The 26785-nt window shown below is 41.1% G+C and overlaps 1 protein-coding gene across 3 annotated transcripts in view; it reads right to left on the bottom strand.

Annotated features, from left to right (window-relative positions):
• Window positions 1-1694: 1694 nt before the first annotated feature.
• Window positions 1695-26785, bottom strand: part of cnih3 (cornichon family AMPA receptor auxiliary protein 3) — a 126468-nt gene continuing 101377 nt past the window's right edge. Inside the window, exons 4-7 of one of the 3 annotated variants that reach the window (XM_047388924.1) lie at window positions 26580-26692; window positions 21081-21224; window positions 20430-20485; window positions 1695-3202 (exon numbers count right to left, since the gene is read on the bottom strand). In XM_047388924.1, the coding sequence (XP_047244880.1) occupies window positions 20455-20485; window positions 21081-21224; window positions 26580-26692 (288 nt within the window). In that variant the 3' untranslated portion in view covers window positions 1695-3202; window positions 20430-20454. Of the gene's footprint in view, window positions 3203-20429; window positions 20486-21080; window positions 21228-26579; window positions 26693-26785 lie in introns of all 3 variants that reach the window. The other 2 variants (XM_047388923.1, XM_047388925.1) reach the window with 2 other exon arrangements.

Here is a 26785-nt window from a genome sequence, read left to right as displayed (position 1 = left end):
TTTGCCTGACACACCACAGCCCGATTATGTGATGATTGACTTTTTGACTGACCGTACGCCTAACAATGCACCTGACAATGCACCTAACGACTCTCTTTAGGGTTTCTGCTTGGGTCCACGCCGGACGCCAGGTTCAAGCCTTCAGGGTTTCTGCCTGGGTCCGAGCCAGACGCCAGGTTCAAGTCTCTGAGGATCTTGCCACGTCACAGACCGCCTGACTCCTCGCTTCGTGGGCTTCCCGGGCATCTCTGCTGCCGGCCTCCAGGCAGCCTGCATCCTCGCCGCAGACCTCCGAGGCGTCTGCATCCTCGCCGCAGACCTCTGAAGACCTCACTTCTTGGGTTCCTCTGGCCACGTCGCCGAACTCCTGACCTTCAGCTTCTTCGTTGCTGGCTTCTCCGCCGCTGGCCTCTGGATTATCGGCCTCTTCGCTGGCTACGTCGCTGCAGGCCTCCAGAACACCGGCTTCTTCGCCGTTGGCTTTGATGTTGCCGGCCTCCTGATCGTCGGCCTCTTCGCTGGCTACTTCGCCGTAGAACTCTGTGGTGCAGTTCCGGTCGCCCACGTGAACTCTGTGCCTGTTGGGGACGACTTCCTGGTCGCCCACCTGAACTCTGTGCCTGTTGGGGACGACCTCCTGGTCGCCCGCCTGAACTCTGTGCCTGTTGGGGACGACTTCCTGGTCGCCCGCCTGAACTCTGTGCCTGTTGGGGACGACCTCCTGGTCGCCCGCCTGAACTCTGTTTTTTTGTTTCTGACTTGACTTAGAATTGTACTCTAAAGATGTGAGATTTGACTTATACTCGTGCTCTAAATAGTTCAGACTTGTCTTAGACTCGTGCTCTAAAGACTTGAGACTTGTGGTTATGTAATAAGAAAAAAAAAGTAAACGGGTATCACAGGCCGCAGCTCTGACTTAATTTAGAGTGTTTCATTTACTGCTTCGATTTGACAACATAGGTTTTAAATGTAGTTTTAGAACATGCCAACCTCTGTAACTATCTTTTTGCATGTTGAATAAGTGTTAAAAAATAATTGCCAAATTCCTATGTGTTCAATATGCCAAAATAGAAACAGATGTGAAATCAAAACAGTGTCATAAGCAGACTAGATGGCATGTGTTTGATGAGAAACTGTGTGAGTCATCAAAGTTTTTACTTGGACTTAGGGTCTAAGATTTGACTTGGACTAGAGAAAAAGGACTTGTGATCATCTGTCAGCAGATTTTACCCCGAGGTTTGGACCTCAGCAGCTCCTCCAGAGTTACAATGGGCCTCTTTACTGTTAAACCTTTCCACACTCTCCCTGACCTATCTGTTGTGTTCCTTCGTCTTCATGATGCTGTTTATTCTCTAATGTTTTCTAACAGTACTCCAAAGCCTTCCCAGAGAAGCTGCATTTATACTCAGATTAAATTAGACACGGGTCACTGGACTCTATTTGCCAATTAATGAATTTGAAAAACTTAGTTGGTTTCATTGAATTTTATTTGGGGGTATTACATCGATATAGGCAGACTACATATTCACTTCATACATAAAATCCCAATGAAATAGCTTTCAATTTGTGGTTGTAACATGACAAAATGTGAAAAAGTATGAAGTAGCTGTATGAAGTTGTGCAAGTTGGTGGTGTACAGATTTAAATAATGAAACATGTATGCTTAATGTACGGAAAACACTTTGACAACATAATTAGATTTTAAAATACTTTATTTCATAAACAATATCTAAATTCAACCGTTTTGGTCACATACATACACACTTAGAATAGAAAATGCTCAAGTTAGAAGAAAAGAAGAAGGGGGCATTCCTTTCTGCTCTGCGACCACACAGAAACACCTGGCAGGTAATGGTGGTGAAGGTTTAAAGAGCAGCCTGGTGGCTTGGAGGCTGAGCTACATATGGAAATCCTGGTTCAAACACCTGTCCCGCTAAGAGTTCCATCTTAGTCATTCAAATTATTATCTGAAAGTTTATCAGTGGGCTCCTAAAAACATTCCATATATCCTGAAATATTTGAAAGTTGATAACATTATTCCCACTTTTAAAGTTAAAGTCTTTAAAGAAAGTTGAAACCATCGGCATCTCATAAATAGGCATAAATTCATAGGTTTAAATAATCAAATACAACATTTTGGTCCAAGAGAGCTAGAAAAGATTCACATTGTTTCCCTGTGTTCAGACAAGGCTGGGTACTTTACATGTTGGAAGACCTTCACCTGTGAAGTCAAAATATGATATATGATCTCTACTGTCTGAAGCAGATATTGCCAGTATTGTGCAAGAGCAAGTTAACTATTTGTGCAAAGAACATGTGCTCTTCTACTACAGAAGCTTTCCACAGGTTCTGGTTTTTAGTTGAAGTTTTCCCACAACAGAACAACACCAAGACAACATCAAAGAGGCATTTGCTGAGTAGAATACCTTTGCCATTAACGAAACAGAAATGCCTTTTGATTAAAGAATACACCAAAATGCACATGTCACAAAAGCCATTTAGGTAAAGTTGGAAATAAAATCCCGTAGTCCCGGGACTGTGCGTGTTCTCTGGGGGAAAACACGGAGAACTCTTTGCTCCAGTTCTTCATTGTTCCCCGAGCTCGCCCCTCCTCTTCGAACAGTGTGATCCGTTTGCTTGCTTGCCCATCGGTCCTTCGCTGGGGACTCAAGAGAAGCTACGGTGGGTGAGGTGAGGAGAACTGGTCTGGACAGTGCTTCATTGTGCTGTGCCTGAGACAAACTGTGCAAATGCTACTGTACTGTACGTCCTCTGGGGAAGCGCTGGTGCCGGTGTGCAGCAAGCTTGGCAGCACAGCAGAGAAGAAAGTGTCTTTATATATATATATATATAGTATGTATGTATATATTTGTGTATGTGTGTCTTACAAACGTTGGCCAGGCAGTGTATAACTCGGGTCTTGCTATGAGCAAACTGTAAACAGCAGATTTAATCAAGTGTTTTTATATACGGTCAAAAATAAAACACGTCTTCTGTTTGGGGCTGGGCGAAGCTAAAAAGAAGCTTTGGCTCCAGCTGAGTTCATTGTTTGGCTCCAGAGAGAAAAAAAAAAAAAAAAGTTCTTATCATTACGTTTCTACACCAGCACCATCTGCTGTATCAAATGGGTCCGTAGGCGGCGACGCTTGTCCTCAGATGCTAAGAAAGCAGTTGTTATGAGGTAACCAAGGAATAGATCATACTGCAACACAAGAAGAAGACAGCAAACCAGAAGAAAGTCAAATCCTCTTTGGTTGGGGAAAACAGACAGGTTTACTATATATATATATATATATATATATATATATATAGCTACAAAAAAAGTTTAAGTATATATATACTTTCACTGAACTAAAAACCATGGAGAAAGTAGTGTTCTTTCATTATTGTTCTCTTACAAACGAAATCTACTCAGGAATAAAACCCAAAGTTGAGAATATAAAGACTTGTAGCCTAAGATATCATTTGATGTTTTTTATTGTTCATGTTATACAGTTTGTTGATATACATAAATTCCTGTATCACACTTACATTTTGGCATGTTTTATTCCCCAATGAGAGCTTGAGACATTTCAAAATGCATGTCCTGTGATTTGATAAAACTCAAATTGATGTATTTGGCCATAATGATGATTCTTACATCTGGAGGGAAAAGGTGGAAGCTTGAAAGCATAAGAAAACCATCCTAACAATGAGGTAGGGGGTGGCAGCATCATTCTGAGTTGGTATTTTTACTGCAGGAGGGACTGGTACACTTTACAAAATAGTTGGAAGGACATCAAACTTGGACATCTTCCAGATGAACAATAACGAAAGTGGTGTAAGGACAACAAAATCAATGTTTTGAGGCATCCATCACAAAGTCCTGATCTCAGTCCCATAGAAATATATGGACCCAAATTGAACCAAACTGTTCCATGAAGCTTGTGAAAGGATACCTAAAACATTTGCTGTATCCAAGCATCTTATTGGAAAGTTAAGCAGAAAGAAAAGTGTGGTAGAAAAAGGTGCAGAAGCAGTAGGGATAACTGCAGCCTTGAATGAATTTTAAAGCAAAGCCCATTTAAGAGTCTGGGTGAGTTTCACATGGTGTGGACCGGAACTGTCACCACACACAGATGTGTCCTGGACGTGGACTATAACTGTCAACCTCCTTCTGTTAGACTCCTCCTGAACTAGACACAATGTCAGATGCGTCTTAGCTGGGCTAAGGAGACAAAGGACTGGACTGTTCCTCAGGGGGACTATGGGGAGAATTCATCTTGTTTGAGATGCAGAGAGAAGGTTCTACAGTCAGTGATGTTTTGTGGAAGCTGGTGTCATCTGCTGGTGTTGGCCCATCGTGGTTTGTCAAGCCCATAATCAGTGTAGCCGTCTACCTGGACACTTTAGTGCTCTTCATGCTTCCTTCGGCTGACAAGATTTATGGAGATGCTAATTGCATTTTCCAGCAGGATGTTCCCCCTGCTAAAGTTGGGACTTTTAACAAGACAATGATCCTAGACACACATAAAAAACCGTTTTGGAATAAATAAAGCGGGCTCAGGTTGAGCTTTCGGAAAAACCTTCCCAAAACACAACCCTGCTGGAAATTTGGGAACTAAATGGTTAATAAGGAACTATTTAACTATGTGAGCAGTGCATTCTACTGTCCCAATGTTGTTGGAATGTGTTGCAGTTTAAGAGCAGGAATTTATGTATAATAACAATAAAATGCTGAAAAGATAAAATTTTACCTATTTTAAGTTTATAAGATCTGCTAATAAAAGTCAAAGAAAATGTTATGATCACAGTTATTTTAATGTGCACAGTGGCAATCTGATTAATGCTACTCTAGTAAAGTTAATTCTAGAGTGAAGCAGAATGTATCTGATGTTAGAACCACCTACCTGTTTTAGTAACAAAAATACAGTGTTTTACCTGAATGAAATGTTCCAAGTTTACATTTTTAGGTTTTCACCATAACCTAAAAATGTAAGAACAACTATCCTTCCTGGCAGGTTTCTCTGAGTACGTTTTTTTATTTCTATCAATATAATTTCCAGAAACGTCTGCTGAAAGCTTGCAAAATAAAAAGCAACAAGCCGATGAGCATCATGTAATGCAATGAGCATGTGCAAAAAAGAAGCTGTCAAACAGACATTTGCTGCAAAGTGACAACAATGATTTCACCAAGTTTAGTCTGTAAATCACCCAGTGACACTAATGAGCCTGACCCAGTGCGATGGATACTCCGCACTCACTGGGTGTGACCTGGAAAACAGACTTACGAAGGTCTGTGTGACAACAGCACAAATCACACTTGCCGAATCTGCTGCATGTCTTGCCGAGCTGCAACTTGACGAGAACAGATCAGCACCTTGCTGGCAGGAGCTAAATGCTTAGTTTGTCTGGTCCCAGAGGCCTCTGTGAGCTCATAACACCACTGCTCATCTACCCTGGGAAAAGGATGCCGGTTACTCCTGCTGGCTGATAAAGTTCCATAAAGAATCATGTGATTTGTCCTGTAAAATTCAACTAAAAACAGATAAATCTGTTAGAAGGGACAAAATAAAAATGTGAAATAACCCAGTTGCATAGGTGTACACACCCTTAAACTAAAACTTTATTTAAGCACCTTTTAAAACATTTCAGCTTTCAATCTTCTTTGATTGGAGTCTTTCAGCATCCTACATCTTGACTTGGTGATATTTGCCCACTCTATACGCAAATGTTCTCTCACATTGTGAAGAAAAACTATTGTCCAGAGCCCTCTCCAGCTGACGGCACTGATTTCCTGTATGATTTAGTTCTGAACTTTGATTAGGCCATTTCAAAACTTAAAAATTCCTCTCACAAAGACATTCTTCTGTTGATATGGATGGATGTTTGGTCTCACTGTGATAAAATCCCTCTACATCTTTAGTTTTCCAGCAGACTGTTTACAACGTAATCTGCCTTGATAAAACTTACACTTCCATCTGAAGAATAACCACAGATCATATTGCTGCCACCACCATGTCTCACTGTGAGAATGGTGATCATTTGGTAATGCTCAATGTTGTTGGGTCAGGATTATGTTTCATCAGAACATAACAGATTATTCCACATATTGAGGACAGATGAGGTTGTTTCCACATGTAGAACACAGCTTCTTCCATGTTGCTCACAGCCCCTGATGAGTTACCATCTTTGTTTATGTCATTCATTCATACATTGTGCCAATGTACATAAACATTGCGGTCTAACTTTTCGCTCCCTACTCCAGACGGATACCTTTAAACAATGAGCTCCTTCTGCTCCCTTGTAACCTCTGCAAACTATGGCTTTAAGTTTAGGAATGCACATGTGGACAAATCTGGAAATTCCAACTAGGACAGCTGGACTTTATTTCAGGTTAATCAAATTTATAAGAACTGATGGTAGGTGTGAAGTAAACTGAATTCTGGGACTGGAAATATAACTTAGCAAGAAATCAATTTGAGGGTGTTCACACTTATGCTAGCAGGTTAAAGCAGCTTTTATTTTTTATATTTCCACCCATAACAGATTTGTCTCTTTTTCAGTAGAGTGGTAGGATATTTGTCACAGTTTTGAAACAATATATCAAAATGTTTTTACAAAAACCTGACATTTTAACATCTGTGTGTGGACTTCTGAGAGCCAGTGTGGATGGGTGATTATTTCATCTACTTTAAATGACACCTTTTTAAAGGGTCATGATTTGTGTTCATAGGATGTTCTTCAATTATTAGGACCCTAATTAGATGGCAAAGCAGTAGAGATGCACTGGTCAGAGGTTTGTAGCTGATTTATAATACTGTAAATATTTATTTTAGTTGATTGTGAGTTTTCTTTAAGAACAATAATAATTCATGGGGGCAGCACTTGGCGTAGCGGCCATGCGACCCATCTACAGAGGTCTCAGTCCTTGATGCAGCCGTCCCTGGTTTGGGTCCCGACCCTGGAAAACAATGCTGCATGTCTGCTCCCTCTCTCCACCCCACTTCCTGTTTGCCTAACTTGAAAAAAGAAAAAAAAAAAAAGCCCAAAAAAAGGTAATAATTCAGCATTCCAGTTCTGAGTGGTCATTACTTAATTGGAAGCAGAGGTAACCTCCCACCGGGGTTAATTGAGAGAGCCGTCACATTAAATTTTAAAATTTCTATAGGATCTTATATTAGCAATCTCCACTTTGTTACTACCAGCAGAAATGAGAATGCAAACCCTGACTTTTACTGAGAGACTTCCAAAAGGCTGCTAACATTTCCAAATCCAGTTTGTTCCATAACAGACAGAGGCTGAAAGCTCAACAAGACAAAACAGCACAACTCTGCTGTGATAGCTTTTGCCTTCCTGGAATCTACTGAAGTCCTGGAAAAGTCCTGTTTATATATTTCTATCTGTATAGGTTTTACCTTGGGTCTCTACAGCTTTGTCTGGTCTGAGGCCTGCACCCATGGACAGGCTAAAAGCATTCTGGGAGGAAAGCTTTTGCTCTGCTCTCCAAGAGAAGTTAAGCTTCTAATGCTTTATGTGTTTGTCATTGTTTAATTCAGTTGCTATCCCCTATTTGTTCATATAGTCTGGTAGTGTCCCAGTGTTTATGTGTTCTGAACAGATTATTGCTCAGGCCTAGTGAAGACAGAAGGAATTTAGAGCTCTTCAGTAAGTCAAATTGCAGGCAGCATCACAATATCAATTTGTACAATATCTCAATGACAAAGTTATGTCTGGATGCAATATTTTGTTAACTTTAATATTCCATGTGCATCGGAATAAAACTCTGCTTTCTAACTGTGCATTTTGGCTACTTATAAATTCTGGTTTTTATCTGATATAGATCTTAGTGACCAAGATCAGGCAGAGCTTTGGGACTTGGGATAATGGAAAGAAAGTGAAGTGTGATTAAACACTGGGCTAATCACCTATCATATGTCAATGTCATGTTTTGCTGTGAAAGCATCATGAAGATCTAAGAACAAAATATCATTTATTGGCTCTTGCTGGAGAGTGGAAAGATGCTGCCCCGGCCACACATACACAATGGTTGGCAGACATAATGTCTTACCTTGAAAATTTTCCTTTTGTGTGTATGTGAAAATACAGTTCAACTGTGTTGCTCTTTATTTGTTGGGGCTGACCTTTATCAGCAGATTTCTGGCCTTATATAATACGATATGGCATATTTACAGTTTGATTCCTGTAAAATAGCAATATTTAATATTTGTAATTTGAAAAAACTTTAATAAACATTTTTGATCAAAATGTTAATAGGGGGGTGATGGTGGCTCAGTTGATAGAGTGTGCATACTGAGTGAAGAGGCCGATGTCCTGAGATCGGGAATTGAACCCAGGATTCCCGATTTTGGGACATTCTCTTCCTCTCCACCATCTTTCCTGTCTGATTACTGTACCATAAAGACCACTATGGCCAAAGTAAATCTTTTTAAAAATCGTACTCGTACTCATACTCATCGTCTTCCGCTTTACCTGGTCGTGGGGGCAGCAGACTCAGCAGAGACCCACACGTCCCTCTCCCCAGACACCTCCTCCAGCTCCTCCAGGGGGAGCCCAAGGCGTTCCTAGACCAGCCGAGAGACATACTCCCTCCAGCATGTCCTGGGCCGTCCCCTGGGGCTCCTCCTGGTGGGACGTGCCTGGAACACCTCCCGAGGAAGGCGTCCAGGAGGCATCTGGCACCCCAACTGGCTCCTCTCGATGTGGAGGAGCAGCGGCTCTACTCCGAGCACCTCCCTACAGAGGAAGCTCAGTTCAGCCGCTTGTATCTGGGAACTTGTTCTTTCAGTCATGACCCAATGTTCAAGGCCATAGGTGAGGGTAGGAACGTAGACTAATTCGAGATCTTCGCTTTTCGGCTCAGCTCTCTCTTCACCACAACAGACCGGCACAGTGCCCCCGTTACTGGCGCAGCCGCACCGATCTGTCTATTGATCTCCCGCTCCATTCTTCCCTCACTCATGAACAAGACCCCGAGATACTTGAACTCCTCCACTTGAGGCAGGAACTCCCCTCCAACCTGAAGAGGACAAGCCACCCTTTTCCGGTCGAGAACCATGGCCTCGGACTTGGAGGAGCTGATCTTCATCCCGATATAAAAAAGGTTTAGATTTCTATTTTAATTAAACTGTTCTGAGTCATAACTGTAATGCTTTAGAAAATAAAGCAGCTAAGGAAAACGAGCTTGGACAACTCAACAGAAACTGTGAGGAAAAACCAAGGGAACCAAAACTAAATCTGATGCTGTTTTTATACCCGCACTTCCTACCTACAATCCTACCCAAACTGGCTGATGCTGACAGATAAAAGCTTTAAAGCCAGTTTAACACTTTTTTTCTGTCAGCCTTTCTGCTATGTTGACAGATGTGGCGTATCTCATGTTCCATTAGCCTTTAACATCTGTCTGCCATTGTAAATGATGTCAGGTTAATCTTATGTGCATGTATGATATATGACAGAAAACTGTCTTGGCAGTTCATGCTGCAGTAGGATGGAAAGAAAAGAACAGGGTTAGAGGTCTGCTGTACATCCAACATGCTCGGCGACAAACAGAAAACCTGCGCTCATCTCGTCAGGAGGGAAAGTGTTGGCTACTGAAGAACAAAACATTCCGCGCAGCATCCCTATGACAAAAGGTACAGGAGGAGAGAAAGAGGGGTACAGATCACACTCCCAGGGGTGCTCGGTTAGTCAGGCAGGGTGTCACTATCATAAAGTGTGAGGAGGAGGTGCTCACCTAGAGGCTGGGAAGGCAGGAGCATACCGGCAGGCAGATTTCATTTTAAAGACAGCTAAAGATGTTGCTGTGATATTATCTCATGTCTTGATTTGCCAGGTCAACAAGGAAACAATAAGGTCTATGCAGTTTGAGTCGGTGCATTCATCCTGTAAGGAACTGCTGCATTGTGTTTCCTGTCATTGTGTGCAGGTATGAAGGAGGTCAGGGGGGCAGGCGAGTTGGATTTTGGTTGCCACAGAGAAAGAAGGATTGAGAAAACAGACACAAGCCCCACAGAGCAGGTTTCAGGCTGCTTCACTTCCAGTTCAATCACATCCATCAATGATTCACCCTGAGCATCAGTACAGCTGCAGCCATCTTTCTTTCTTACACCAACTTACACCAGGGATTTAGTCTTTGTATTCTTAGAACAATGAGCATGGGTGTGATTTTTGCAGTTTGGGTCAGTTTGGTTTCCATTATTCTCTTATCTTATTCTAAGACTTTGTTGCAACAATTCTTTGCTTATTTTAAATTGGCTTTATTACATGTAAGTAGCAAAAGTTGAAGAATTACATGTGAAGTATCAGTTGACTCAGTAAATTTTTGTGACTTTATAAACACAAACTTGTATTTTATTAGGATTTTATATGATAGACCAACACAATATGGGGCACAGTGTTTTACAATTAAAGATTTGAAAAATCAGTTGTGTATTTGTATTTAGTCTCCTTTAGTCTGACATCCCTAAATAAAATCCAGAGCAATCAACTGCCTTTAGAAGTCAGAGGTTCACAACTCTGGTCGGGTTTATGTCGACAGTATGACTATTCGTCATACACTCCACAAATATGGCCTTAATGGAAGAGTAGCAAGAAGTGAGCCACGAGAAGCCCTCATTGCAGTTTGCCACATGCCCCATAGGTGAGCATAGCAAACATTTGGAAGAAGGTCAGATGGAAAACTAGCAGTGCACATCATCCTGAAAATACCATCCCAACACTCAAACATGGTGGTGGCAGCATCGTGCTGTTGACAGGCTTTTCTTCAGTAAAGATAGGGAAGCTGGTCAGAGCTTATCAAAATAAGAATCAGAATCAGTTTTATTGCCAAGTTTGTACAGACAAACAAGGAATTTGACTCTGGAACACTTTTCTGTCAATAATAAAGAATATCTTTTTAAATATACTGGTCCTTCTCAAAATATTAGCATATTGTGATAAAGTTCATAATTTTCCATAATGTCATGATGAAAATTTAACATTCATATATTTTAGATTCATTGCACACTAACTGAAATATTTCAGGTCTTCAGTCAGTCAGTCATTTTCTACCGCTTATTCCATAGTGGGTCGCGGGGGAGCTGGTGCCTATCTCCAGCAGTCTATGGGCGAGAGGCAGGGTACACCCTGGACAGATCGCTGTCCATCGCAGTATTTCAGGTCTTTTATTGTCTTAATACGGATGATTTTGGCATACAGCTCATGAAAACCCAAAATTCCTATCTCACAAAATTAGCATATCATTAAAAGGGTCTCTAAACGAGCTATGAACCTAATCATCTGAATCAACGAGTTAACTCTAAACACCTGCAAAAGATTCCTGAGGCCTTTAAAACTCCCAGCCTGGTTCATCACTCAAAACCCCAATCATGGGTAAGACTGCCGACCTGACTGCTGTCCAGAAGGCCACTATTGACACCCTCAAACAAGAGGGTAAGACACAGAAAGAAATTTCTGAACAAATAGGCTGTTCCCAGAGTGCTGTATCAAGGCACCTCAGTGGGAAGTCTGTGGGAAGGAAAAAGTGTGGCTGAAAACGCTGCACAACGAGAAGAGGTGACCGGACCCTGAGGAAGATTGTGGAGAAGGGCCGATTCCAGACCTTGGGGGACCTGCGGAAGCAGTGGACTGAGTCTGGAGTAGAAACATCCAGAGCCACCGTGCACAGGCGTGTGCAGGAAATGGGCTACAGGTGCCGCATTCCCCAGGTCAAGCCACTTTTGAACCAGAAACAGCAGCAGAAGCGCCTGACCTGGGCTACAGAGAAGCAGCACTGGACTGTTGCTCAGTGGTCCAAAGTACTTTTTTCGGAAGAAAGCAAATTCTGCATGTCATTCAGAAATCAAGGTGCCAGAGTCTGGAGGAAGACTGGGGAGAAGGAAATGCCAAAATGCCAGAAGTCCAGTGTCAAGTACCCACAGTCAGTGATGGTCTGGGGTGCCGTGTCAGCTGCTGGTGTTGGTCCACTGTGTTTTATCAAGGGCAGGGTCAATGCAGCTAGCTATCAGGAGATTTTGGAGCACTTCATGCTTCCATCTGCTGAAAAGCTTTATGGAGATGAAGATTTCATTTTTCAGCATGACCTGGCACCTGCTCACAGTGCCAAAACCACTGGTAAATGGTTTACTGACCATGGTATCACTGTGCTCAATTGGCCTGCCAACTCTCCTGACCTGAACCCCATAGAGAATCTGTGGGATATTGTGAAGAGAACGTTGAGAAACTCAAGACCCAACACTCTGGATGAGCTAAAGGCCTCTATCGAAGCATCCTGGGCCTCCATAAGACCTCAGCAGTGCCACAGGCTGATTGCCTCCATGCCACGCCGCATTGAAGCAGTCATTTCTGCCAAAGGATTCCCGACCAAGTATTGAGTGCATAACTGTACATGATTATTTGAAGGTTGACGTTTTTTGTATTAAAAACACTTTTCTTTTATTGGTCGGATGAAATATGCTAATTTTGTGAGATAGGAATTTTGGGTTTTCATGAGCTGTATGCCAAAATCATCCGTATTAAGACAATAAAAGACCTTACATATTTCAGTTAGTGTGCAATGAATCTAAAATATATGAATGTTAAATTTTCATCATTACATTATGGAAAATAATGAACTTTATCACAATATGCTAATATTTTGAGAAGGACCTGTACATATATACACAACTGAGATCAGTCCAAGTATGCATGGTGTTGTTCTGGAACTCTGACTGTCAAGTGTTCATCAGGGAAACAGCCTGGGTGAAAAAACGTTCTCTGTGGTGGCTGGTTTTAGCAGACAGTGCTGTGTAGCGCCGACCTGAAGGTAATAGCCGACTGGCAGCTCCTGTGGAAGGCTGTACTTCTTGAGTTGCCTGTGGAAGTACAGTGTCTGCTGGGATCTTCTTCCAAACATTGTATATTCGTGAGAACCATCTGAAGTTTCGAGAATTGGTGGTTCCTAGAAACCGGAAGTGGTCCACAGCAGACACAGTGTTGTTGAGGATGGTGAGGGGGGTATATGCGAGTGGTGTTCTCTTAAAGTCCACTGTCATCTTCACAGTCTTGATTGGGGTCTGCTGAGGAGCAGTCATTTGTGTAGTAAAAGTAGAGGAGTGGGGAGAACACCCCCCTGCGGGGCACCAGTGGTGCTGGTTCCTGTGTGGTAGAAGATGTTCCCCACCTCACCTTCTGCTGTCAGTCCTTCAGGAAGCTGTTGATCCACCTACAGGTGAAGGCCGAGACTTTGAACTTGGTGAGCATCACAGGGGGCCTGTGATGTCCTTCAAATGCTTCAACACCGGTTGCTCAAAGGCTTACATGACCACAGACATCAGGGCGACAGGTCTTTAGTCATGTAATCCTGTGATGGTGGGTTTCTTGGATACTGGGATGATGGTGGAGCTTTTAAAGCAGGAGGGAACCTCACACAGGTCCAGTGACTTGTTAAAGATCTCAGTGAAGATGGGTGCCAGTTGGTGGGCGCAGGCTTTCAGGCATGATGGGGAGACATTATCAGGTCCTGAGGCCTTCCTTGTTTTCAGGCGCTGAAAGACCCAATTTACATCTTCCTTTAAGAGCCGAAATGCAGGCAGGGGGTCTGAAGGTAGGGCGGTGGTTGGCGTATGGCAAGAATATGTGTTGGAATGGGATTCGGAGGAGTTGAGTTGAGGTTTGAAGTACCGCTTTTCATATCTGCAGTAGAAGCCGTTCAACTGACTTGTCAGGTGAGGATTCTGCTCAGGGTTGGGGGAAGGTCTCCTGTAGGCAGTCAGGTTTTTCAAACCATTCCAAACAGCAGAAGCATCTCCATGTGTTAAGCTTTTCTTTAGCTTCTCACAATAGCTTCTCTTCGCTGCTTTAATCTCCTTGGTCAGTTTGTTCCTGGCCTGCTTATACAGGGCCCGGGCCTTACTGCTGTAAGCCTCTTCCTTATTCCTGCGCAGTTGCCTCAGATGAGAAGTGAACCAAGGTTTATTGTTATTGTATGCGCAAAAGGTCTTGATCTGCACACACGTCCTCAGAGGAAACGGATGTATGATGTCACCACCTGTTGGTTTAAATCAGTGGCTGAAGTTTCAAAAACAATCAAATCTGTGCAGTCAAAGCTGGCCTGTAACATCTGGTTTGAGTCATCAGTCCACTTTTCAACAGTCCGAACCACAGGTTTAGAAGCTTTTAATTTCTGCCTGTACATTGGGATGAGATGGACCAGAGGGTGGGCAGAAGGTCCCAAAGCAGCCCCGGTGACAGAATGATATGCATCCTTTAAAGTTGTGTAGCAGTGGTCCAGAGTGTTTTTATCCATGGTGGGACAGTTAATGTGCTGTCTGCATTTGAGAAGTTCATTGGAGAGGTTTGCACTGTTAAAGTCCCCAAGAACAAGAATGAGTCTGGACTTTTCTTCTCCACGTCTGTTATCAGCTCAGCAAAGTGGAGCCTTGAGGAGGTATGTAAGTGCCAACCAGTACAGGCGAGGAGAACTCTCCTGGTGAATAAAACGATTTACAGTTTTTAGAAATGACTCCAGGTCAGGACTATGTCTTCTGCGACACCTTGATGCATCAACTTTCGTTTATATAAAAGCACAATCCGCCCCCTCGCTCTTTCCCCGATAAGTCAGCGTTGTGGTCCACTCTAAACAGCTGAAAGCACGGTATCAGAAGAGTGCAGTCCGGGGTGTTCTTACTCAGCCAGGTTTTGCTAAAGCAGAGGGTGGCAGATCCATGGAGGTCAGAGTTTTTACAGGTGAGGAGAAGCAGTTCATCCATCTTGTTGGCCAGGGAACACACATTTGCCAGGTGGAATAAAGGCAAGGGTGAGTATAGTTCCCGCTGATGGAGCTTCACAAGCACGCCTCTCCACCATCTCCAGCCAGGATCTCCGTGAAGCTTTCGTCAATGAATGATGGTAAAGAAATGCCAAGAGAAGACTGTCTGATGTTTAGAAGTTCCTCTCTGCTGAAAGAGACCACAGAATGGTAGCAGAAAGCACCACAAAAACACAGAGAGCAAACAGAAACGAGAGAGCAAAGCTTTAAGGCTGCCATCAGCGGTGCCATCTTGGATTATTATGGGAAAATGGATGGAGCTAAATACAGGGCTTTCCTGTATGAAAACGTGTTGGAGGCTCCAAAAGACTTGAGACTTCAAGGAGAACATCGATCAAAGCTACAGTGGAATGGTTTTTAGGTCAAAACATTATAATTGGATAAAATGGTCCAGTCAAAGTCCAGTCCCATCTAATCTTACTCAGTTTAACCTATTTTGCAATGAAGAATGGACAAAAATCACTGACTCAGGGATGCTGAATACAAATGCAACCCAAACTTTTCAGATAGGCTACTGTTTGGTCAAAATTGAGTAACAGACCTTTGTTAGCTTCCAGGTGTTCCTGTTATATTCAATCATGGGTTGATCTTAGATATTTTAGCAGCAGTTACGTTCAGTGTTCAACCCAAACTTTCAGCAACAAAGTACAATTATGATTTCCTATCACTGATGATCTTTCTTTATAAATGTATACCTAAACATGTAGAAAAAAGCCTGACACAGAAAATCCAAATTTCCCTAGCTAGTTGCTCCAAAAACCACACCAAGACAGGAACACATTTAAATCGTGAGAAAACAAGACTAGAAGATGCAACTATATTGAACCTGATGGAACTGAAAGTGAAGGGCCTCGTCACCTCGTGCTGCAGAATACCTGACTGTTGCTGCTGCTGCCATCGTCGGTCTCTAAAACAATCCAACATGAGCCAGAACCGGGCGGGATGGGGTGAGATGGAGAAGCAAGATGATTTCAGTTTAAGCTGAGTGCTACATTCATAGCTGATGACACCCAGTGCCATGACATAAACACCAACCACATGTTGATTTATTTTTCTTGAAGACAAAGATAACATTAACGCTAGAGATAACACCATTGTTTATGCTCCAGTTTTCATACTGGGCCACTGATCATAATGTTTTGTTCCATGCTGATGGTGATGCCTCAGACTGTACACACATTAACTACAGAAATGTCGAATATACTGGCGTACTCGATCATTTGGCGTCTACTAGAAGGATATGATGTTTTTCCAAAAAGCTACTCTTTCTATCGATGAAGTCACTGGTATGAAAATGGATGTGAAACAAATGAGCTCAACACATTAGCTGTTTGAAGCCAGTCTCTAAATATTTGGCCAGTATACCATGCCAGGAGGGAACACTTCAGCTTGACCTTAACTTCATTTTCATTGTCTTCATGATATTTGATTAACATTTTTTCAGAAGGCTTGTTTGCTTCATATATACATCTGAAACCACATGATTACATGATCTGTAAAAACAGACACACTGCCTGACATTAAATTACATTAAATATTTTTCTGTTTTCGATCAGTTAGTATTACCAAATTATTTCTGTTTGATCAATGCCAGAGTAATGAGAGGGAAAATTGTTTCATCTTCAAGTTTACAAACATATGATTATTATTTGGTGGAACTGCCTTTTGTATGATTTGGGTCACCTGTTACAGTTGTTCTTCCACAAATTTCCCACAAAACCTTGCTGGAAGTTTGGCCCATTCCTCCTGACTGAGTCAGGTTCGTAGACTTCCTTGCTCACACACACCATCTCAGCTCTGCCCACAGATCTTCTATGGGACTGAGATCAGAACTTTATGATAGTCATTCCAAAACATTAACCTTGTTGTCCTTAAGCTACTTTATTACTAATTTGGTGTTATGCTTAAGATAATTGTCTATTTGGAATAGCAATCTGTGTCCAAACTGTAAACTTCTGGTTGAAGTCTTGAGATGTTGCTTTAATATTTCCACATGATGTTGTATCCTGATGATTACATGATGTGAAATGAACCAGGTCTTTCTGCAGCAAAACACCCCTACAACATATAACATATTAAAGTTAGTTTTGGATTTTTTTGTTATAGTTTAGTTTTATTTAGTAGTAACTTTTTTTTCTCTAATTCAGTTAGTTTTAATTAGTTTTAGGAGTGGGTTTGCTAGTTTTTATTAGTTATTATATTAATAATGCTTAGTTTTAGTTGTCATTTGTAGTGCTAATGAAACGTTTAGTTTTTTTTCATATTTGGGTAAACTTTTAGGCGCTGGATTCAAAAATGTCAGAGTATCGTGTTTATGTAATTATGTATATACAGGGGTTGGACAATGAAACTGAAACACCTGGTTTTACACCACAATAATTTATTAGTATGGTGTAGGGCCTCCTTTTTGCGGCCAATACAGCGTCAATTCATCTTGGGAATGACATATACAAGTCCTGCACAGTGGTCAGAGGGATTTTAAGCCATTCTTCTTGCAGGATAGTGGCCAGGTCACTACGTGACACTGGTGGAGGAAAACGTTTCCTGACTCGCTCCTCCAAAACACCCCAAAGTGGCTCAATAATATTTAGATCTGATGACTGTGCAGGCCATGGGAGATGTTCAACTTCACTTTCATGTTCATCAAACCAATCTTTCACCAGTCTTGCTGTGTGTATTGGTGCATTGTCATCCTGATACACGGCACCGCCTTCAGGATACAATGTTTGAACCATTGGATGCACATGGTCCTCAAGAATGGTTCGGTAGTCCTTGGCAGTGACGCGCCCATCTAGCACAAGTATTGGGCCAAGGGAATGCCATGATAAGGCAGCCCAAACCATCACTGATCCACCCCCATGCTTCACTCTGGGCATGCAACAGTCTGGGTGGTATGCTTCTTTGGGGCTTCTCCACACCGTAACTCTCCCGGATGTGGGGAAAACAGTAAAGGTGGACTCATCAGAGAATAATACATGTTTCACATTGTCCACAGCCCAAGATTTGCGCTCCTTGCACCACTGAAACCGACGTTTGGCACTGGCATGAGTGACCAAAGGTTTGGCTATAGCAGCCCGGCCGTGTATATTGACCCTGTGGAGCTCCCGACGGACAGTTCTGGTGGAAACAGGAGAGTTGAGGTGCACATTTAATTCTGCCGTGATTTGGGCAGCCGTGGTTTTATGTTTTTTGGATACAATCTGGATTAGCACCCAAACATCCCTTTCAGACAGCTTCCTCTTGCGTCCACAGTTAATTCTGTTGGATGTGGTTCATCCTTCTTGGTGGTATGCTGACATTACCCTGGATACCGTGGCTCTTGATAGATCACAAAGACTTGCTGTCTTGGTCACAGATACGCCAGCAAGACGTGCACCAACAATTTGTCCTCTTTTGAACTCTGGTATGTCACCCATAACGTTGTGTGCATTTCAATATTTTGAGCAAAACTGTGCTCTTACCCTGCTAATTGAACCTTCACACTCTGCTCTTACTGGTGCAATGTGCAATCAATGAAGACTGGCTACCAGGCTGGTCCAATTTAGCCATGAAACCTCCCACACTAAAATGACAGGTGTTTCAGTTTCATTGTACAACCCCTGTATGTATTGGGTAATAAAGACTCAACACAAGATGCCATTTTCAAAAATATATCCAATTAATGTTGAACAACTGTCAGTCTACATGATAGCAGCCTTCAGTGTGGTGGCTCTTCCAGAAATCTTTCACGTGGGGGCCACATGGGACCATTAAAAATACCAAAATGAAAACCAAGGACTGACTTTGAAAAATGCTTTCATACTGTACTATTAATAGGAACTACAAAACAACCTATTATAGACCATTTGTCTTTTCTTTTTACTAATTTATGTTTCAGACTGACTAGCAAAAGAGCATATCAGGTTTCCCAGCCTACATGTAGAAGCCCTCGACATAAAAAAATCCCAGAAGAGAGTCTCTAACAAGTGCAGATATTTATTTCTCCATTTCACAGCATCCAGGATAATCTTGCATCTCCAGAACACTTTCCAGCACAATGAAAACTATAAAATAAACATAAACGCATGCCCACTCAGTGTTTGATTAACAAGGTTCTAAACATGACTGAATGCATCAACTGTAAACTTAATCTTGGTCACATAGTCGTGCGGACTATATGCGGTCTCAATAGACATATTCACTAACACATCCTCCTGCCTGCAGTGTTCCTGTGTATTAACTGGCCAGTGGCTTGGTCCATGCTGAAAGCTACATTATGGTTGTTTCCTTCCTGGCTGTGATGTGGCTTCTGTTTTGGGGATACTCTGAGAGGACATCTTGTCAAGGTACTCGCGACTTCTCCCCTTGAGAAGTATTCCACATATTTAATTGCCCCTTTCAACAACAAGACGCAGCCATACTTAAAGAAAACCCAAATAGGATTTTATGGCGCTTTCTCCCAACTTTTGCTGTCATCATTTTGCGGGCTAGCCAGGTGAGCAAAAATGTAATTTATAAAGTGTTGAAAGGGACTATCGGGTGCCGTATGGTGCCGACTCCTGACGTAAACTACTCATGTGGAAAAATATCAATTTCCTACCAGTTTGCAAGGCTTATAAATACATTTCTAAACAGAAAAACAAAGGGTATTATAACTATAATTTCAGTACGTTTGAGTTAGTTTTATAAACACACAACACAGATCCAGTAAGTTATAGCTTTTCTCTTTGAAGTATGTTTTTCTATTTGTTTCAGTTAACGAAAATGTTTTCTCAATTTCAGTTTAAATTTTTTTGTTAGCTATAATGAACCCTGCAAGATATTGCTACCACCCCTGTACTTCACTGTAGGGATGGTACTTGCTTGTCTGCAACTTCCCTCTTTACTTTATAATAATGTTACATATGTAACATTATGGCCAAACACTTGAATTTTAGTCTCTTTGGACCACAGTAAATGTCTCCCAAAGTTAAGGTCTTTTTTCCAGAGTCCATTGCAAACAGTAATCTGGCTATTTATGTTGCTTTTGGACTAATAGCATCTTCCTCTCTGAGTGGTCTATTTGATCTAATAGGTATCTATTTCACTATGGTGAGTACACTCTCTTATCACCTTGAGTTAGCATCTTCACAAGGCGTTGTGTTCTGTTGTTAATAAAGCTATCAGAAGCTCACAAATGCATGACATCAACTGGGATTTTCCATATTGTTTAACAGCACAGTAATGTTAATGTATGTAAACACCTGACTTCCTCTCTCATTTTTCTGGCATTTAGCAAATATAAATAAGTTTGGTTGTCCTAGCTGGATTTCCTGTTTTTTAATTGTACAACAGAAAATGTTTTGACTGATTTAATGTCGGAAAGTCAGACAAAAAGGTTATAAATCTTTTTAAAGTGTATGGAAATGATTTGTTTCAACTGTATCAAAATTTCTCTTTTTTATTTTGTTTTCAAATAACCTCTTCAAAGCTACTCTAAACAAATCCTCGAAAATGTTATCATCCAAAAAACATTTTACATATATTTCTGATAAACCACGATGCTGAGTTGAACATAGAGTCAAATTTGCCTCCTGAATATTACTTTTTCTTTCCAAATGATTATGACAAAATAAAGCGTCAAAAAAAGTAAGGATTGTACCTTTAAGTGTTTCCACTGATAAGACCTAATAGAGGGATATTTCCAGGTTCCACACACTGCAGCACCCACATGACACATGGGACAGGGATCCAGAGTGATTAATAACAGCATTGTTAGACATACAGAGGAAAATTGTGTGTATTATCATCATCATATAACAACAGGCAGTTTCAGAGGAAACATTAAAAACAGTTAGCAAAAATATAACCTTTAATAAATTAATCATAGAAACATTCACATTTCAACAAGAATACAGCAAAGGAATTTATTTTTCCTCCTATGTTGTTTTTAAGGGTGCTTGTCAATGAAGTAAAGAATCAAATTCTCCTAACATCACATGCATTAGCAATAGTTGGCCTATTAGCAAACAGTCCTACCCTGACTAAACTTACATCACACAGAGGAAGTAGCATGTGATTGCTAGAGAAATGGTTACTTTATTCAGAGATTTGCACACATTTTGCTTCAGAGCTGGAGAATCAAACCAAACCTTTTTGTAGAATAGTGGTAGATGTGACTACCCAACCTTTGCTCTTCAAAGACCAAGATTACTCAAAGTTTCCAAGCCCTCTCAGTTCAGCATTAATAATGTAACTACACATCAAAGTAATGTTTCAATGGGTGACCCCACCCGCCCCGCCCTGTGCTTACCAGTAGAGATAGTAGAAGAAGGACAGGACAAAGAAGGACAGCTTGCACCATGCCTCCTTCTGGCAGAACTTGAGCGTGTCGCCATTCATCACAGATGCTGGGTCATAGATCAGCTCCTTAGTGTCCGTCGGGGAATGGAAGTACCTGCCGCAGAGGGCAAAGACCACACCCCGGGTAGTTGACCCGTTCCAGAGCACAAGGAATGGTGGCGATAATGGAGGTGGGTGTGGGGGGGTTAAATGGGAAAGGTGATGGAAGGGAAATGGGGAGGAAGACAGTATGGAAGACATGGCATGATGAATCTGGTGGTACATCATCATGCAGAAGACCTTAGTGAAGCAATGGCTGGAGGAAAGGAACCTTTAAAAAAAAGTTCCACGGAACAATAACCATTCAGCTTTTTGGGGATAATTAAAGTTGGGATGCATACTTTAAGAAAGGTTATGTATAAAATGTGCCTGTCTGTTTTTGGAATTTGAATGTTTCTCCCTTAAAACAGGCACACATACAGGTCCTTCTCAAAATATTAGCATATTGTGATAAAGTTCATTATTTTCCATAATGTAAAGATGAAAATTTCTAAGGCTCACTCACAGTATACTGGTTACTAAAACTATTCTCTGAGTGAACTGATTGGGTATGACAAAGGCAAGACTTAGCAAAAGGAAAATTAGAGAACTGCAATTTTAGTTTCCAAAGAGGTAAACAAATGTTGAAACAATACTGAAGAAAGTATTTGTTTTTTTGTGTAGTTTAAAAAGTGTTCAAGGGCTTGTTCTAAGTTCCTGAATCTAGAGGGCTTACCAAAAGATTTGTATCTGGATCTACCTCCCACTCTGTATCCTAGTGGGTCAAAATACAAATGTAGAATGCCACCAAATTGCAAAACCTGGAGGGCAATATTGGCACAGCAATGTTCATTAGAGCTCTTACATTCCAATGAGACTCATTTCAGCACGGCTGTTTAAACTGTTACAGAGAATGTGCCATGTGGGAAATTAGACAAGAGAAAGGAGTTGCTACCATTGCATGTTGCTTGGAGGAAAAAGCATCTAATTGCTTACACACAATTACCATTTTGTAAGATTCATAGTTATTTCATTTGACAGAGCTGATTCAAATAAATAGGATTCTATTACAATGCATAATTCTCTTAGCACAGAAGAGGGGTCAGATTAACATGGTCCTTTTCTGGTTATTTTTCAGTCTCTGATTAGTTTCTGATGGCGCTTCTTGGTGGTAAAGTCCAACCAGGAAGCAGCCATTATGATGCATTTGGCCCATTTATTTACAGTGAAATATGGGTCATTTTTGTTTGTATGTATGGTAACTAATTTTCATTGAAAACCAGTTCTAGGCCAATGTGCTGCAAATGAATTATAACATACATGTATGTTATGTTCTCTTGTCAGTCTTTTGTGCTCTCGTGCAGACATGAAATGTCAAACATTATGCCAGATGATGCATCATCATGAACATGTTCTGTAATGTCAGTCCCATGTATTTCTATATAAAATACATGCAAAATGACTGATGAACAGGCAGAAGAGGTAAACTGGTGAGCAACACTAGTACAAGTAGGCTTAAATTAGGTTATACAAATGCCATTAAAATACTTAGCAAAAAACAGAGAACAATCTAACAAAACATTTTAGAGAAACCTGAGCACACTATGAAAAGGGGCCAGCTGAAAAATGATAAATTGAACTAAGAATTTTATGGCAAGCTTTTAGGATAACAGAAAGCACAAATTGAAATACTGTGAGATTGTAGTCTGGTAAAAACTATTCTTTTAAATTTCTCACTAGTCTGACCACTACTAAGAAAGTCTAATATCCTGTATTATATGAAGCAGCAAAGTAACTCTAACATAAAACTCTAAAAACTTATTTGCCATTTTGTTTTAAATGTGAATATTTAATTTTTTTAACTCTGTATACATTAATCAGAAATTTAGACGGAAAGAGGAAAAAAATAAACTAATTATGCTTTTACAAGGTGAAATATATCTAAAACGTAAACCTCATTAAAATAATCATACTTCAAGATGACAACAGCCTCTGCTTTTGGTAGAAATTCTAGTTTTACATATAATAAACAATTTATTGGTGTAGTAGAGTAATATTAAACCAGCAGCCCAACAGTAGGGACATACATGCTGCTGGTTCCGTGTAACAGAGTTGTTATCTGAGTGTTTAAAATAATGCCAGTGTTGAGTTCAATCGGTGAGGTCATTCATTCTTTGAATGGTAGTAAATATTGTCTGTGCTGGTAATATTGTATTGCAATGTGAAAATCTGACTAAAATGGCTAATTCCAAAGAACAGAAGAACTTTGATTGCAAAGTTGAATGCAAAGGAGAGAGTTCAGAAAATGATAGACCGCTCTGCTAAAATGATCTTAAATACTCTAAAATGAAAACAAGCAGAAAGTCATGGAATAAAAAAAAAAACAGCTAATCTGATGGATCCAAGAAAAGGCCAGATTGGCAAAAACTCAACTACTGATCAGCTTCAGAATGATCAAAAAGGCCCACATTTACCTGTGAAAATTGGACCAATTAGACAGGGCCTAAGCAAAGTCAACTTATTGCTGCCCAATTGTGAATAAAAATACTCGTTCTGAGAAGAAGCTTGACTGGCATAAAGACAACTAAGCAAAATGTTTGGGTACTGATGAAAGCAGGACTTTGTTTTTTGTGGGGTCTAGTGGCTGCCCACTGTATTAGATGATCCGAAACACTGAAAGTCACAGTTCAATGTAACATAGAACTGAGGCTCAGGCTTAATGTCATGGGGATGTTTCTCAATCTACAGTATTGAGCAAAAGTTTTAGGCAGGTGTGAAAAAATGCTGTAAACCAAGAATACTTTCAGAAATATAAATGATGATTGTTTATTTTTATCAATTAACAAAATGCTAAGTGAGCAAACCCAAACATACAGCCAAAGTCATTAAGAATTGTCTTTAGCATAAAAAAGAACCAGAATTACTGGAAGTGTTGGTATGGCCCCATACTGACCACATACAAGTGATCCTGGATCAGTTGAAGCAGTCATATTGCCTGATGCTCTTGAAATGGATGTTTCAACAAGACAACGGACCCAAACACACCAGTAAGCAAGCATTTTCTTGAGTTCAAACCAGGGGTTTCCAGCTTCAGTCCTCAAGAGCTACTGCCCTGTAACTTTTAGATAAATACTTGCCCCAGCACACCTGATTTAAATGATTGAATTACCTCTTGAGCATGCCAGGAAATTTGGAAAGGCCTGGCAATAAGCCATTCATTTTATTCTGGTGTGTTGAAGCAGGTGCGCATCTAAAGCTTCAGGGCAGTAGCTTTCAAGAACTGGAGTTGGAGACCCCTATTCCAGACCAACAAGGTTAAAGTTATGTAGTAGCCAGCCCAATCTAAGATGGTGTGGGCATTGACGTCAGCCTGCTGCTTTTTCCACATCATGGAAAGTCGTCTCAAAGCAAAGTTGGTGAGCATGTGCGAAGTCATTATACCCAACACACCTCCTTTCCTTATCTGTATACTCTTTACATGGTCAGGGGATGTGGCCGGCTCGAATGCCTGATTTGTGGACCTTCAGGGAAGTTAAAAGAGCAAATCCTCCTTGTAGCCATATTTCAAAGGTGGTTTGTAGAAAAGGTTTGCAACCTCTATGCACATGGAGTTTTTTTTTTTTTTTGCAGAACTGTCAGACTGTTCTCTGAAACAAGACCTTACTGAAAACATTTGTAGAGTGCACATGGACACAGTGAGAGTATGTATGCCCATACACGCACAGCCTCAACCAACTACCCTCCCTTTGAGAATCGCCTTGTCAATGTTACATCTCTCACTCATCACTCACAACCTTTCTCTTATCCCATCTGCTGCTGTTGCTTGTCTTATATCATGCCCTCCTCTGTTTCTGCCTCCCAGCCTGGATTTCTCTTCTTCTCCTCTCTTCTCCCAGCTGCGGCATCTGTAGCCAGTGGGCATCTGGCACAGTTTGCAGTTAATGAGACAGCAATATGTTTTCTTCTTCTTGCGTCCTGCCTACTAGTCTAAGTCTCAGCCAGTGGAGCACATGAGCTTAAATCAATCAGACTGCCAGGAGTCCATGTCTAATCCACTGATCGGCGGAGAGGAGCACAGATAACGAGGGAGCATCAAAATAGGAACGTCAATATATGGTGCCCTGTTTTTCAAGCTGGCTTTAGGACCCTTTAAAACTGTTAGCTGTCTAGTTTGATATTCTCACTTTAAATGTCAGCTTAATTCAAGTCTTTAATTGTCCTCAAAATTAATGTAGAAAGATCGGGTAGGCAGAAGACTTTACACACAGCATGTGAACAGAATCTACAGGAAGTTTTTTTTATGCTGCTGAAACAAGAAATACTGCTGATGCCCCTTGAACTTTTTTAAATTTTTTCACTTTACATTCACAAACTTGTATTTTATTGGAATGTTATGTGATAGAACAACACAAAGTAGGGCATAATTGTAAAGCTGAAGAAAATTTATTAGCATCTCTTCTGGGCGATGTCTACCAGCTTTGCACATCTAGAGAATGAAATTATTTACCCCTTCTTTGCAAAAGAGCTCAAGCTCATTAAGACTGGATGGAGAGAATATGTGGACAACAGTTTTCAAGTCTTGCCAAAGATTCTCAATTGAACTTTGACTGGGCCATTCTAATACTAGAATATGGTTTAATAGAACTCATTCTGTTGTATCTCTAGCGGCATGTTTAGGGTCGTCTTCCTTTTGGAAGGTGAATCTCCACCACTGATTAAGTCTTTTGCAGCCTCTAACAGGTTTATTTCTGTATCTGTCCTTCCATCAACTCTGACTGGCTTCCCTGACCCTGCTGTAGAAAAGCATCCCCACAACATGATAGTGTCACCATTGTGTTTCACAATGGGGATGGTGTGTTCAGAGTGAGGTGCACTGTTAGTTTTCCACCACACATGTACGCCAAAACGTTTGATCTCATCTGACCAGTGCACCTTCTTCCACATGTTTGCTGTGTCCTGTATATGGCTTCTGGCAAATTGCTAACATTAATTCTCGTGGCTTTCTTCTTGCCACTTTTCTATATAGTCCAGATTTGCTAAGTTTGAATAGAAATGCATGCCGGACTTTTAATTTGTTTAATTTGTAAAAATATTTGTTTGTGCTGTAACGTGACAAAACGTAGAAAAGGTAGAGGGTTAGGAATGCCCTTGTAAAACATTGAAGGTTGGGACTAAATGGCAAAACAGATGAGTGGATTTGTCCAAAGGATGAACTGACCGAAAGCCCGTCAGGCTTTTGGACAGCCTTCTGGTAAACCTGTCTTATCTGTGGCAAGGAGTAATAAGACATCAGGCTTTATCAACATATACATGTTTAGATCTTTCTCAGATATGATCAAAATCTAAAAGCTTAAAAAAAAACTAAATGATGGAGTAAGTGTGAACTCCTACACACCATTGAACATACAGAACACACATACTCCATAGTTACCTCCATGTGTTGTAGAAGAGGAGGGGTATGTTAAGGCCCACAGTCAGCCACTCCTGGGCACACAGGAACATTATGCAGAACAGCCCATGGATGGAGTATTCTGGCAGCACCAACTACAGGACAGGAGCAAATTACAGGGAGTATTCATTAATTTTAGAGGAAAAAGAAATACAAATTGAAACAATGCAGGTTTCATGGCATTTCCT

This window comes from Girardinichthys multiradiatus, chromosome 15, assembly GCF_021462225.1.
Source record: "Girardinichthys multiradiatus isolate DD_20200921_A chromosome 15, DD_fGirMul_XY1, whole genome shotgun sequence".
Taxonomy (NCBI): domain Eukaryota; kingdom Metazoa; phylum Chordata; class Actinopteri; order Cyprinodontiformes; family Goodeidae; genus Girardinichthys; species Girardinichthys multiradiatus.
The sequence above is the reverse complement of the archived record's forward strand: the minus strand, read 5'-3'. Positions and strand labels throughout refer to the sequence as shown.